The following is a 16,278-nucleotide window of genomic DNA, read 5'->3' on the forward strand; positions in this document are numbered from 1 at the left end:
TTGAGAAAGTGTTGGAGACAGTATTACAATGTCAGCAAAATATGCCCACTACAGATGGACATATAAGACTGCAGAATCCAATATAGCAATGTGTTTTTTAACCAAATGATTTTTTATTTTTGGGAGTTTTGAGGCTCCACTCTAGCGCGATAAATGCCATATAAAATATCACTGCTGGGAGAAAATTACAGTATTACAATGCCTTGCAAATTTTCCCACTTCAGATGGACATATGAGCAGGGCCGCCATCAGGGCATTACTGCCCTTACTGGCGTAGGGGGCCCGGATCGGGCCCCCCTCTGCTCACTGGGCTTCAGGGGCAGGAGGATTCTTCTGGTTCAGTTAAATCTATTGCCGTGCGGGCCCACAGGGCAGTTAGATGTCGCCAGCAGTTAGAAGCCGCCAGCTGACGTTGCCGCTCATGTCACCGGCACATGTCACATATGATGCCGCTGTCGTGCCGGTAAGTCCGCGTCTCACGTGTATGGGGGAGGATGGAGACAGATTTTTTTTTTTTTTTTTTTTAAGGCAGGATCATGGGGGAGGATGCAGACAGATGGGGCAGGATCATGGGACACAGGGCAGGATGGAGACAGATGGGGCAGCCACAGCATCACGGAACACGTTGGGCAGGATCATGGGACACACAGGGGCAGATGGAGGTAGATGGGGCAGCTGCAGCATCATGGGACAGATGGCAGGATCATGAGACAGATGAGGTAGGATGGAGACAGATGAGGCGAGATCATGGGACTGAACCGTGGGACAGATGAAGCAGGATGGAGACAGATGAGACAGGATCATGGGGCAGAATGGAGAAAGATAAGGCAGGATCATGGGACAGGTGGAGCAGTATCATGGGACACATGAGGCAGGGATGGAGAACATATGGCTGGAGCCAGAAATGAGACACACAGGGGCAGAGATTGGGAATGGTATTACTGTAAGGGCTAATTAAGGGATATTATTACTGCAGTGATGTATATTATTTTTGAAGATACCGTTTTCAATGCGGGGGGGGGGGGGGGGTCCTGGTACTGTGCAGGGTGACACTGTTGCTTTTTTTTTCTTCAACTTCTACATTACACCAGATGGGAAAACATTAAGAAATATGCTCTGCAAGCGGTGCTCTAGATAAGTCTGTTATCTGCAGAGTCGAGTCCTGGTTGGAAGAAGTGATGGAGGCCTGAGCTGGAAGAAGAAGAAAAGCAAAGATGAAGGACTTCAACTAGAGACATCACTGGTTAGTCAGTTTTACCTGTACATTATATAGTATATGCAGAGCTCCTGTGTATAATGTCACTGTTGATCACTGTATTACCTGTACACTGGCACTATATACAAACCTCCTGTGTATGTCACCGGTGATCACTGTATTACCTGTACACTATGCACTATATACAGAGCTCCTGTGTATAATGGCACTTAGGTCAATATTATTATTGTGGCTTTTTATTAATGATCAGTATAATAGTATTCAGTCACTATGTAGTGGTAATATGCGGTCTGGTCACGGTGTGATGTTATTTGTTCCTTGTATGTGGTATCATTCACTGAGGTGGTGATATGTGATCTGGTCACAGTGTGGCGGTATTTTGCCCCCTGTATGTGGTATTATTTGGTCACTATGTGGTGGTAATATGTGGTCTGGTCATGGTGTGACGGTATTTGTCCCCTGTATGTGGTATTATTGGTCATTTTAAAAAATGTATGTGACACATTCCCTTAAAGAATAATAAATATACCTAAAAAGGTTATTGGATATTAAAAAAAAAAAGTTTGAGTGAATAGGGCCAAGCCAAGAGAGTCTACCTTGTCGTGGTAATGCCACGAACATATGTGATCTGATGTTCGATAGGAACTGTTAATGTGTGATTGGTGAGGACATGGTGTAGAATTGGAGTTTTTCCCGTTCTCACATGACAGCACCACCTGAGCTGGTATCCGCCCATCAAGGACAGGAAGCCTGAATAAAAAGGCGGTACCTCTACTCTGCATCAGTTGGTTTCCTGTCCTTGAGTGAACAGAATGGAAAGAGCGGTACGTGGTCTTACCAGGAAATTGTCAAGGATGTGATGCCTTCTTTGTGGAGATCTCGATTCACCGGCCAGGAGGTCGGTGCAGCGCCGTGCAGGCAGGGACCTATTCAGGAAAGGTCCCTGGCTGACATGAGGTCCCGGGTCTGTGCCTGCCGGGGTTTCGGGAGCACCCCGGGCGGTGTGCGCCAGAACATGCTTCTGGGGGCTGTGCATCCGTGAGGTGTGTAACTGGAACATCCGTTGCATCTTGCTGATGAGCGCGCCGGAAAACATGGCCGCCGGGTCTGCGCACACACAGGATGCTGGTGGGGATATACGGCGTATCATGTTGTCTCAGCCCACCTGGGACTGACAGCCATCCGGGACTGCATACGAAGAGCGAGCCGAGGCTCCCTGATCACAGCTTGCCAGATTTGAAAGGAAGGTGCCCTGAGGGGTGGTAGCGGAGGAGGTGTGGCTGGGCCCTCCCTATTAAAGGGAGAGTAACCAAGATGGTGGCAGCTTGCAGCAATGGATCCTCAGGAGAAACCGCAGCAGCAGACACCACCACCATAGCAAGCCCCACAGCAACATTAGCGGCAGCAGTACCTCCAGGGACGCAGCAGTAGCAGTTGGGCAAGTGGAGGCAAGACCTGCCAGAGGACGAAGGCAGGTCGTGAGTCCACCACCTCAAGAGGAGAACATTCATGTGACCCAACTCTGCCTTCTCTACCCTTCAGAGAGTGGTAAGCAGCATCAGACTTGAGCACCTTGGGCCCACCAGACGAAATCATTCTTGGGGCCCACTATTTAGCTATATAGAAATAAATACAAGACCACCAATTGTGCGGTAAAGCGCGCTAATAATAGGGTATAATATAAGGTAGTACATGTTTAAATTATGTAGTAGGTGTTAGGGTAGGAGAGGGAGGACTGTGAGCTTGCATCACATCCAAATGAAAAACCACCCTGGGCTGAGTTCATTAATCCACAGATGGGTGCATGAATTCGCTGGTGAGCACAGCAGATATCCAAAAAGAGAAGAAAGTTTGTTTGGCACACCAGCATAAATGAAAAAACTTTATTAGGCTATTATGTCATATTTAAAATGCAGAAAAACACCTGACGCGTTTCTGGTGCACAAAGGCACCCTTAGTCATAGGTAAATCAAAACAAGATGGAGAGAAAAATATATACAGGTTACAAACCAATCACAAAGCTTGCAATTAATTGCAAAGAGTGGCAACACATGAAAGGAAGAGTGAGCGGTTCCTTGCAACGATACAGATCACTCCAGGATTGAAGTTCCCAAGGGAAAACAAAAAAAACAAACAAACATACAGTCAAACATATAATTGGTCGATATTAGACAGATCATACTTGAATTTTATACAACTGGAGAATTTAATTATACATAGAAAAAAATTTCCTACAATAATATAAATGGATATATCTAAAACTAATTAAATAACTCCAAAATGATCTCCAAAGGAAAATGACTTTTCAGCGCAGAAATTAATGGTTCCATGCAAAGGGTGTGAATGAGTGTCTAAGAACAATATATAGAATTAGTCAGAATCAAAAGGAATTTTTTACACATCCAAAATAATTTATAGATACGCAGGAATAAATGGTTCCATGCAAGAGTTGTGAATGAGTGCCTACGAACAATATATGGAATTAGTGACAATCAAATTTGTTCCTGCATATCTATAAATTATAGTGACTAATTCTGTATATTGTTCGTATTGCCACTCTTTGTAATTAATTGCAAGCTTTGTGATTGGTTTTAACCTCTGACTAAGGGTGCCTTTGTGCTCCAGAAACGCGTCGGGTGTTTTTCTGCATTTTAAATATGGCATATAATAAAGTTTTTTCATTTATGCTGGTGTGCCGAACGAACTTTCTTCTCTTTTAGGTGTTAGGGTAACCCCCCCTCGTAGAATATAAAGTAGCCCCCTCATAGGGTACAATGCAGCCCCCTCATAGTTTATAAAGTAACCCCCTCATATAGTATAATGTAGCCCCTTCACAATATAATACAGCCCTCAAATAGCATAATGTAGCCCCCCCCCCCATAGAATATAATGCGGCCAGCTTCATAGAGTATAATGCAGCCCCCCCATACGGTATAATGTAGCGTGAATATTAATTTCCCTTTAGCAGCGGGAACAGGCTTCGGCTTCCTGTCACCCGCTGCTGCTCCGCTTACACCGGGGGGCCCCCATAGCAGCTTCGTGTTGTGCTGCTATTAGCGACACCCCACTGGCTGGGGCCCCTGGAGCATCGGGGGCCCTAGGCAGCTGCCGGCCCTGTATGCCAACAGGCGTCAGTGCCTGGGACCACCAGAGAATCGTCCGGTGGTCTCTGTGAGTGTTCAGCATATTAAATAGGTCCCCCTTTTCTCTGTGTCCTTACTAGGGAAGCTCCATGAAGTGTAGCGCCAAGGGAAATAACAGAATGTGCACTGTGCACGAGTACTGTCATGACTCATTTTTGTAGTCATGACAGCTCTGGTTATGCTTTAATTTGAATGTGGTTTTTACTTTTGGGCCAGCAAGGGTTAATGTCAGTTACCTTGCTGGCAGCTGGTATGTTGCTGGGTGGTGACCACTCCGACCATCCTTTAAATAGCCACATGACGCATCAGCTGAGACTGTTGGTAATAGTTTTCTATGTAGACCACTCTTGAAGTTGCCGCTCTCTGTTGTCAGCACTGAGTCTGCTACTTCTGTGGAGTTCGGGGTCATGTTTCTGTATTCTCTGTGGTGTGGAGCTTGGCAGCGGAACCTGGAACTAAGTTACTTGTGTATTTACCTTGTCTGTCTCGTGATTGTCACAATCCCCTGTGTTTGTACCATCTGCAGTGGTGATGCTAGCGTCCTTGTTGGCCACTGCACTAGTCAGGGTATTGTGAGGTGACAGGGACCAGGCATGAGACGGCGGCGAGGGGAAGGACCTGCATAGAGCGTTAGGGGAGCCTAGACATATGCATAGGTTGTTGTTTATGAGGTGCCCTATCCCTTGTTCCCTATTGTTAGGACCTTCCTCTCCCATTTACCATCCCATTGTATGTGTGTGTTGTGCTGTCCACTGGATCGACCCCTGTTGGGTCTTGACAAGTACCTTATTCAGTACATAAACAAAATAGCTGTGTTCCCACTGCATTCATAAGACCTCGGAGGAAAGCTACGGGTTCCGTTACAAATTTGAAATCCATTATAAGATCTGAGGTCCAGGACACATTGAAACAGCTAATAGGTCAGGAAAAGGAGACAGTCAGCAGGATTTTGTTCGGGTGATAATGGAGGATTAGGACATATCGGGCTACTTTCTGCTCCTCTTCCTCCTCAGTGCCATGGGGGGGGGGTAGACCATATTTCCTGGCGGAAAACACCGATAGGCTGGTGAAGGCCATTGGGTCAACCATGGGCATTAAAGATTCTAAAAGCCCTAGGACGGTTCAGGACAATGTTTGGGGGTTTAGAACAGAAGAAGAGGTGCTCATTCCCAATCAGTGAGAAAATTAAAGCACTCATTGACAAGTAATGGAAAAGACCAAATAGGAAGGGTCCATACTTTCAGCGTCAAAAGAAGGTACGCCTTTGACGAAGAGGAAGCGTGATTATGGAAGTAGGTACTAGGCTTCATATACAAGCAGGTGTTGATAGAGGTGCCAGTACATGAGAGGGCAAGGGTTTTAGTCTCCCCTATTTCTAGTAAAGAAACCAGATGGGAGCTTCAGGACAAAAATCAACGTGAAGGGTCTGACCAAATTTCTGATATCCATGGCCTTCAAGATGGAGTCCATAAAATCAACCATCCAGTTAATGATCCCAGGTTGTTACATGAGCGTACTGAGCTTAAAGGACGCGTACTACTATGTTCCTATCCGGGCAGATGATCAGCAGTACCTGAGAGTAGCCATGTACATAGACCAACAAATCAGGCACTTTCAGTATAAGGCGTTACCCTTCGGGCTTTCCATGGCTTTGAGTGTATTCACAAAGGTCATTTTAGAGGTTACAGTGCATCTTTGAGAACAGAACATCCTAATAATTCCATACCTGGACGATTTCCTGGTGGTAGGCTGATTAAGAGAAGACTGAAATCACCAACTTATGCAAGTCAAATCCAGTCTGACCCTACTAGGATGGATGCTGAATCTAGAGAAATCAAATCCGGATAAACAGAGCATTCAGTCCTTCTTGTGGCTTATTTTGGACTCCAGGGAACCGATAAGTCATCTGCCGGAGGAGATGACCAAAGTTATAACCCTGATATCGGCAGCAGTAACCAGGCAGGTTATGACTCTGAGGAAGGCAATGTCTCTACTGGGGACAATGACATCCTGTATTCCGGCACTGCGGTGGGCCCAGTTACACTCCAGGTACCTGCAGCAGGATGTAATAAAAGGAGAAAAGAAGCTCAACAGCTAGTTAGATGGAAAGATCCCACTTTCCCGAGTGGTTATATGCTCTATGGCCTGGTGGCTGATTTTGGAGAATCTATCACAGGGAACTCCTTGGTCCTATGAGATCTTGGATGTAATTACAACAGACGCAAGCTCGGAAAGGTTGGAGGGCACATCTTCAAGATTGCGTAGTCCAGGGAGTTTGGTTGGAGACAAAGTCATCACTGATCAAACATGAAAGAGTTACTAGCATTAAAAGATGTAGTGATGAGGCTCCTTCCCCAGCTGAAGGGACGTCATGCTCAGATCTTGTTGGACAATCAGACAATGGTTGCTTACATCAACCATCAAAGGGGCACAAGATCCTGCTCCTTGATGTTGGCAGCAGAAGGGATCCTGCAGTTCGTGGAATACCATCAGTTAACCCTAAAAGCACTGCACATAAGAGGGGAAGAAAACGAAAGGGCATACTTCCTTAGTCAAAACACACTAAAACAGGGGGAATATTCCAAAAAATAGTGGATACATGGAGGCAGTCGGAGATAGATTTGTTCGCCAACAAGCAAAAAAAGAAAACAAAGATTCTGCTCTCTAGATCCGAGGGAAAGTCCATATGCAGTAGACTTTCTACACATTCTCTAGCACTACGACCTGTCCTATGCCTTTCCACCGTTAGTGTTGATTCCCACAGTGCTGAGGAAAATACAGGACAAAAGAGCAAAAGATTTTTTGATTGATCACCTGAAATGATGTTTAGAATAGGTCTTAGAAATGATTGTGGATGCCCAAGGTGCTTCCAACAGGAAGCTGGAATGTTGCACATGTTATGGTCATGTCGAGTCTGCACTCATATTGGGAGGCAGTTTCGGGCTATACAGTCAGCCTATGGGTGACTAGTAGGCCTCTCACCTGCATACTGGGATATGCAGATGATCTGTATACTGTAGAGACCGGGAAACTTGCCATAGCTTGATTACTATACATGGCTAGAAAACTGATTGCTGAAAACTGGATTTCTGCAACTCTCCCCCGACTGGCAGAGTTTATTAATCAAGTTGAGTACCTCATATCATTGGAAAAAGGGGTATACCTCAAAAGGGATAGAAGTAAATGTTTTGATGAATGATGGGGTCCTTGGCTTGGAGGTAACCAGCGATCAGCCTTAATAGGATCTTGTTAGATGTCTATCACTTGCTATGGAATCACTACGCATTGTGTTTACAAATGCCAATCGGCTGTGTGCCTTTCGGCTTGACTGGTCTTGAACGTCCTGATTTATTCTGTTTTTTATAGTAGTATATCTATAATATGGTATTCTGAATAACAAATGTTGGGGGGAGGTGTTGAGGGTGTGGGGGAGGGGGGTTAAACACCCTGGTTGAGAGTATTATTTGTATATATGTAACTGTTATAAAATTTAGTAAAAAAATTTACTTTGGGGGGGGGGGGGGGAGAAAACGTCCATGCGTACACTGATGTATCTTTCTACATGAATACAGATCATAATTCGCCTTGATCTTTTATCAGCCCATGAGTTACACCCACAGCCCCTCACCACCTTGCTGACCTCACGTGGGCCGGGGATGTTCGCAGCTCTTCAGGATTTTATAAGATTCCCAACAGTAACAATATCTTCCCTCCTGACTATCGCAGAAGTTCGAGATCGCCAACATATTTCTTTATCAGAATTTTACCTTTCCATAGATAATAAACATGACATGGCTGGTGTCAGCGATCTGACCACTATTGATTTGGGGCTTGTAGGCACATATCACAATTATGGAAAAATATTCATATTCTTCCCCGATTAGACCTGAAGTTGAAAATGTATGGCCCATCACTATCAGATCTATACGTACGCCAATATTCATAACTTTCTTTTGGAGACCGTGTGGGGGAAGTTTTTCACCATAGCAGCTTTATACTGGAAAGACAATGGATGACACAATAGGCACCCTATCTTAATTATCTGTCTAATCTATAAATCTCTATCTCACTCACAATAGACATTCTCTTTGGCACAGCAGGGGTTTACTGCTACAAAAGAAGTTTGAGCCTGGAGATTTCTCTGTTTTAGTTAGGATCCTACACTACACTATATGTTAACTGTAATTCTACATAAAGAGGTTTATAATGTCAGCTCTTTTCCCTACTGGAAAAGAGAGGGCGCAAGGGTGGGTGAATCCCTTCTCGCTAGAGTGGCTTTCGGGGGTGTTAATGTATTCTATGACAGGGTCACATGCTTTTCTCCATATTAATGTCTATGGATATAGATGAGAAGCCCCCGGAGGTGAAAGTGGGTGCACATACGTTTCTCCATATTAATGTCTATGGATATAGATGAGAAGCCCCTGGTGGTGAATGTGGGGTGCACATACGTTTCTCCATATTAATGTCTATGGATATAGATGAGAAGCCCCCGGAGGTAAAAGTGGGTGCACATGCGTTTCTCCATATTAATGTCTATGGATATAGATGAGAAGCCCCTGGTGGTGAATGTGGGGGGCACATACGTTTCTCCATATTAATGTCTATGAATATAAATGAGAACAGAGAAGCCCCCAGAGTTGGATGTGGTGGGGCACATACTTTTCTCCATGTAGTGTATGTTATGTGGCCAGTGGTTTATAACTTGCTTCCGTCTTCTAAAACACGTCTAGGCTGGTGGCATCGGTGAGAAGCAGGGGAGGTTGTTACATCAGCAGGGTTGCGTTATGGGTGTCGGAACATGACGCCGGGTTTCTTTCTCTCGTTAGGTGGAAGACTGGACGTCGCAGGTCTGCAGTGATGTTCGTCTTTTCCTCTCGATTCACCAGGATGAATGCTTTTCTGGACGATCAGTTGCCCGTGTCTTCCATGGGATAAGTAAGTGACTTTACTACTAGTTCTGTATCAGCTGTATAAGCCATTAACACCCAGAAACTTCTGAAGAACTTGCAGTCTTCATTGGCCCCTATCTCCTCCCTCTCATGTCCTGATTCTGCATTGAAGCATTACAATGAAACACTTCAAACTGCCCTGGATGAATTTGCACCCCCTATAAATAGAACACCACAACGCAGACGGCGACAACCCTGGCACACGGTGCAAACACGTTAACTGCAGCGGTGCTCCAGGTGCGCCGAACGTCTGTGGAGAAAATCCAATCTACACGAAGATTTCATCCATTTTAAGTTTATGCTTAGAACATACAACACTGCCCTTCACCTCTCCAAACAAACCTATTTCAACACCCTCATCATCTCACTGTCCAATAACCCGAAACGTCTCTTTGACACTTTTCATTCCCTACTCAATCCAAGAGTACAGGCCCCAACCACGGAGCTCCGAGCTGACGATCTGGCCAATTACTTCAAAGAAAAAATTGACCAGATCCGACAGGAAATTATCTCCAAATCCCCTCATACCATGCACTGTCCTCCCTCCCCCACTGCATCTAACTCACTCTCTGATTTTGAACCAGTCACAGAAGAAGAAGTAAGCAGGCTCCTTGCTTCTTCTCGCCCAACTACTTGCACCAGTGACCCATTTCCGTCACATCTCCTCCAGTCCCTTTCCCCTGCTGTCACCCCTCACCTAACTAAAATATTTAACCTCTCTCTCTCTCTTCTGGTATTTTTCCCTCCTCATTTAAGCATGCCATCATACATCCACTACTTAAAAAACCATCCCTCGACCAAAACTGTGCCGCTAACTATAGACCTGTCTCTAATCTTCCCTTCATCTCTAAACTCCTGGAACGCCTGGTCCACTCCCGTCTTATCCGCTATCTCTCAGAAAACTCTGTTCTCGACCCTCTCCAATCCGGTTTCCGCTCTTTACACTCCACTGAAACTGCCCTCACTAAAGTCTCTAATGATCTGCTAACAGCTAAAACAAATGGTCATTACTCCATGCTAATTCTCTTGGATCTCTCTGCAGCATTCGACACTGTGGATCATCAGCTCCTCCTCACTATGCTCCATTCCATTGGCCTCAAGGACACCGTTCTCTCCTGGTTCTCCTCCTATCTCTCCGACCGCTCCTTTACTGTATCTTTTGCCGGTTCCTCCTCCTCCTCCTCACCTTCCCTTTACTGTTGGGGTTCCTCAAGGATCGGTTCTAGGCCCCCTCTTCTCCTTGTACACTGCCCCTATTGGTCAAACAATCAGTAGATTTGGTTTCCAGTACCATCTCTATGCTGATGACACCCAATTATACGCTTCTTCTCCTGACATCACGCCAGCCTTTCTAGAAAACACTGGCGATTGTCTAAACGCTGTGTCTAATATCATGTCCTCACTATATCTGAAACTGAACCTGTCAAAGACTGAACTCCTTGTGTTTCCTCCCGCTACTAATGTACCTACACCCGACATTGCCATTTCCGTCTGTGGTTCCACTATTACTCCCCAGCAACATGCCCGCTGTCTTGGGGTCATACTTGATTCCGAGCTTTCCTTTGCCCCCCACATTCGATCACTGGCTCGCTCTTGTCATCTGCACCTCAAAAACATTTCTAGAATTCGACCTTTTCTTACTTTTGACTCTGCAAAAACTCTTACTGTTTCTCTTATTCATTCTCGTCTCGACTATTGTAACTCTCTTCTAATCGGTCTCCCTCTTACAAAACTCTCCCCTCTCCAATCTGTCTTGAATGCTGCAGCCAGGATCATATTCCTCACCAATCGTTACACCGATGCCTCTACCTTGTGCCAGTCATTACACTGGCTACCCATCCACTCCAGAATTCAGTATAAACTTATTACCCTCACCCACAAAGCCCTCCATGGCTCAGCACCACCCTACATCTCCTCCCTTGTTTCAGTATACCACCCTACCCGCGCCCTCCGTTCTGCTGATGACCTGAGGTTAGTATCCTCAATAGTCAGAACCTCCCACTCCCGTCTCCAAGACTTTACACGTGCCGCGCCAATTCTTTGGAATGCACTTCCTAGGTCAATACGATTAGTCCCCAATCCCCACAATTTTAAGCGTGTCCTGAAAACGCATTTATTCAGACTGGCCTATCGCCTCAACACATTAACCTAACCTATCCCTGTGTGGCAGAGCCAAAAGTTTTACCATAACCAGGTTCCCAGCATCATGTTCCCACATGCTTTATGCATCCATTAGCCCTCTGTGTCTGTACTGTTACACACTTAACATTATGGCTGGTCCATACAATCAGGGCAACTGTTACCACCCACCTTTCGTGTCTACCTCTTTCCTCATAGACTGTAAGCTTGCGAGCAGGGCCCTCACTCCTCTTGGTATCTGTTATAATCTACTGTATGTGATTATTGTTATGCTGTAATGTCTATTGTCTGTACAAATCCCCTCTGAAATGTAAAGTGCTGCGGAATATGTCGGCGCTATAAAAATAAAATTTATTATTATTATGATTATCAGCTGCCTAGGAGAACCTGGCACAAATCTTGCATGATGGTCTCCGATGCAATGTTTCAGTATTCAGTCCGACCTTGTTAGCTTACAGACAATTGTCCAGACTGATACAGTACATAGCAATGAACAGGACACTGCTCAACACTGAAATTACAAACCTCAGGAAGGAAAATAGATGGAATTATGGAAAAGGAGCTGTTCTCCTCATGACGCCTCCCCGGCCACATGTTCCTCCTACTACCGTGAGCAGCCTGCATGGCATAATACTGCTCTCGAAGCAGCAGTGTCTTCGGACTTTACCTCCATTGATCACATCGTGGACATTGTTGGTCGGTGATTACACAAGAGCTGCCGGCAGCGGATCCTGATGATCTCCTTCCTCAGAATATTAATAATCTCCGTGATGGCAGCTGAGGCTGTAGGTGCCGAGATTTCTGCACATGGCTCACTCCAGACTGTTGAGCAGTGTATTTAAGATCTAAGGCTCATTGTCCTGAGAACATGATGTACCGGCACTCAGACACAGCTTCGTTATAAGATCGAGTCACCGTAGCATGGGTGTAGTAGATCATCCCGAGCTGCACTACATCTGCTGTACAGTAGACTGCCTCTCAACTTGCAACCTTTCCTTATGTGCAGTGTAATGTCCGTGCTGAGCAGATCTGCAAATTGTGGCTCACTTTAGATCTTCCCTTTTATTGTGGCTTCTGGGAAACTAAAGCTAAAACTATAGAAGTGGGTGCATTGTCTCTGGACAGGGACATAAGATGTAGGGTCCCGGAAGGGTAGGGGTATGTCTGAGCTGTACTAGTCATAGGTTTCAGTGAGGAGTCCTGCTCCTTCCGTGAATACCTAATAGAGTTATTATTTATTTCTCGGGCACCATTGATTCCCGGTGCTGTATATGTGAGGAGGTTACATAAAAGATACAAACCTAAAATACGCTGAGAGCAAACTAACCATGATGGAACGGCACAGAAAGGAGCTTTACCCCTTACTTAGAATATACAAAGTGTATTGAACACGCTCTGTGCAGAGTGAGGTGTGCTGTCCCTATCACTTAGCTCCTAGCTTGAGAGCGAGGTGGCCATGCTCTGACCTGTGCAGGGAGGAGGAAGAGATGCGCTTTACCCCTTACATAGAATATACAAAGTGTAGTGAACACGCTCTGTGCAGAGTGAGGTGTGCTGTCCCTATCACTTAGCTCCTAGCTTGAGAGCGAGGTGGCCATGCTCTGACCTGTGCAGGGAGGAGGAAGAGATGCGCTTTACCCCTTACATAGAATATACAAAGTGTAGTGAACACGCTCTGTGTAGAGTGAGGTGTGCTGTCCCTATCACTTAGCTCCTAGCTTGAGAGCGAGGTGGCCATGCTCTGACCTGTGCAGGGAGGAGGAAGAGATGAGCTTTACCCCTTACATAGAATATACAAAGTGTAGTGAACATGCTCTGTGTAGAGTGAGGTGTGCTGTCCCTATCACTTAACTCCTAGCTAGAGAGCGTAGTGGCCATGCTCTGTGACCTGTGCAGGAAGGAGGAGGAGATGAGCTTTACCCCTTACATAGAATATACAAAGTGTAGTGAACACGCTCTGTGTAGAGTGAGGTGTGCTGTCCCTATCACTTAACTCCTAGCTAGAGAGCGTAGTGGCCATGCTCTGTGACCTGTGCAGGAAGGAGGAGGAGATGAGCTTTACCCCTTACATAGAATATACAAAGTGTAGTGAACATGCTCTGTGTAGAGTGAGGTGTGCTGTCCCTATCACTTAACTCCTAGCTAGAGAGCGTAGTGGCCATACTCTGTGACCTGTGCAGGAAGGAGGAGGAGATGAGCTTTACCCCTTACATAGAATATACAAAGTGTAGTGAACATGCTCTGTGTAGAGTGAGGTGTGCTGTCCCTATCACTTAGCTCCTAGCTAGAGAGCGTAGTGGCCATGCTCTGTGACCTGTGCAGGAAGGAGGAGGAGATGAGCTTTACCCCTTACATAGAATATACAAAGTGTAGTGAACACGCTCTGTGTAGAGTGAGGTGTGCTGTCCCTATCACTTAACTCCTAGCTAGAGAGCGTAGTGGCCATACTCTGTGACCTGTGCAGGAAGGAGGAGGAGATGAGCTTTACCCCTTACATAGAATATACAAAGTGTAGTGAACATGCTCTGTGTAGAGTGAGGTGTGCTGTCCCTATCACTTAGCTCCTAGCTAGAGAGCGTAGTGGCCATGCTCTGTGACCTGTGCAGGAAGGAGGAGGAGATGAGCTTTACCCCTTACATAGAATATACAAAGTGTAGTGAACACGCTCTGTGTAGAGTGAGGTGTGCTGTCCCTATCACTTAGCTCCTAGCTAGAGAGTGAGGTGGCCATGCTCTGAGACCTGTGCAGGGAGGAGGAGAAGAGCTTTACCCTTTACTTACATAGAATATACAGTGGGGGAAATAATTATTTGATCCCTTGCTGATTTTGTAAGTTTGCCCACTGACACAGACATGAACAGTCTATAATTTTAAGGGTAGGTTAATTTTAGCACTGAGAGAGAATATCAAAAATAAAGTCCAGAAAATCACATTGTATAAATTTTATATAAATTTATTTGCATTTTGCAGTGAGAAATAAGTATTTGATCCCTGTGACAAAACCCTTGTTGGCAAGCACAGCAGTCAGGCGTGTTTTGTAGTTGATGAGGTTTGCATACGTCAGGAGGAATTTTGCTCCACTCCTGTTTGCAGGTCATTTCTAAATTAAGATTTTGAGGCTATCGATTGGCAACTCGGAGCTTCCACTCCCTCCACATGTTTTCTATGGGCTTAAGGTCTGGAGACTGGCTATGCCACTCTGACTTTAACCCCTTTCTGACATTTGACGAACTATCCCGCTCACGGGACCTGGGCCCTTATGACTGTGGACGGGATAGTACGTCACCGCGATCAGCTGTGCTCACAGGGGAAGCGCAGCTGATCGCGGCCGGACACCCGACACTATGTGCCAGGGGCGGTCACGGGCATAGTAACCCCTGGCACACTGCAATCAAACATGATCGCAGTGTACCGGGGGCATAGGAAAGAATCACGCAGGGAGGGGGCTCCCTGCGTGCTTCCCTGAGACCCTTGGAGCAGTGCGATGTGCTCGCGTTGTTTCGGGGGGGATCGGGGTCGTGCAGGGAGGCGGCTTTCTCAGTGCCTGCTGAGAGAGCCTCCTGCAGTGCCTGTCAGTGCTGATCTGACACTTTATAGTAATGTCCCACACTGGGACAATATAATAAAGCAAAAAAAGTGCAAAAATTTTTTTTTTTTTTTTAAATATCCTAAATAAATAATAAAAAATATTCCTTAATAAAATCTTTTATTTGTAAATTAAAAAAACAATAGAAGTATAAACTTAGCATCGCTGCGTCTGTAACGACCCGCCCCATAAAACTGTCCCACTAGTCAATTCCTTCAGTGAACCCCTTCAAAAAGAAAAAAGGCAAAAAACAATGCTTTATCATAATACCTCCGATCAAAAAGTGCAATAACGCGCAATCAAAAAGACGAATATAAATAAACATGGTACCACTAAAAACGTCACCTTGTCCCGCAAAAAACGAGCCACCACACAGCGTCATCAGCGAAAAAATAAAAGTTATAACTCGCAGAATAAAGTAATGCAAAAATAATAATTTTTTATATATAATTGTTTTTATTGAAGCACAAAAAGTCCCAACATAATATTTCCAAGGACAAAAACCTCACAATACAATTGAACCACAGCACAGCACAAGAGTAAGTATATGAACCACCACCACAGAGTATAGTCCATAAAATCAATTTTATTATTCCATCAAAAATTAAAAAGTGATACAACACTGCTGAACACCAATATGAACAGGAGCACAATATAATATTGTGGACAGAATAAGTCAGCTCGCATGAAACCTTAGACTTGAACTAGCCACCATTTTACAGAAAGTGCCATATGCTAATAGATGGATCAGACTGTGTAAAGAATAGACAAAGTGCTGTATGCTATATGTATGCTATGTATACAATTCAAGTGCTGATTATAGTTCATTAAGGACATAAATTTAGGGTACGCAGTGTGGTCATATAGCAGGATAAACTGACTTGGGGTATCTATATTAAAAAAAAAAAAAAAAAAAAAAAAATTTCAAAGTTTCCACAAAAATAAGTTAAACCAGAAAAAGTACACCCTATTAATATCCAAATATACCATAGAATAGAGGAAAAAGTGCAATGTGCCTTTTTTATTTTCACGCCCAGGCATTATAAACTTATGTAAAGCCCTTGGGGGTTCAAAGTTCTCACCACACATCTACATAAGTTCCTTGGGGGGTATAGTTTCCAAAATGGTGTCATTTGTGGGGGGTTTCTGCTGTTTAGGCACATCAGGGGCTCTCCAAATGCAATATGGCGTCAAGCCAATTCTGCGTTGAAAAAGTCAAACGGTGCTCCTTCCCTTCCGAGCT

At 45.0% G+C, this 16,278-nt stretch overlaps 1 protein-coding gene across 5 annotated transcripts in view; it reads left to right on the forward strand.

The window, feature by feature from the left end:
- Positions 1–16,278, forward strand: part of RECQL4 (RecQ like helicase 4) — a 268,983-nt gene that overhangs the window by 235,715 nt on the left and 16,990 nt on the right. For all 5 annotated transcript variants that reach the window (XM_073563098.1, XM_073563093.1, XM_073563095.1 and 2 more), the window contains one exon: positions 9,189–9,297. In XM_073563098.1, coding sequence (XP_073419199.1) covers positions 9,189–9,297 — 109 coding nt within the window. The remainder of the gene's footprint in view (positions 1–9,188; positions 9,298–16,278) is intronic.

Source organism: Dendrobates tinctorius, unplaced genomic scaffold (assembly GCF_039654945.1).
Source record: "Dendrobates tinctorius isolate UK_male_01 unplaced genomic scaffold, ASM3965494v1 ptg000378l, whole genome shotgun sequence".
Taxonomy (NCBI): domain Eukaryota; kingdom Metazoa; phylum Chordata; class Amphibia; order Anura; family Dendrobatidae; genus Dendrobates; species Dendrobates tinctorius.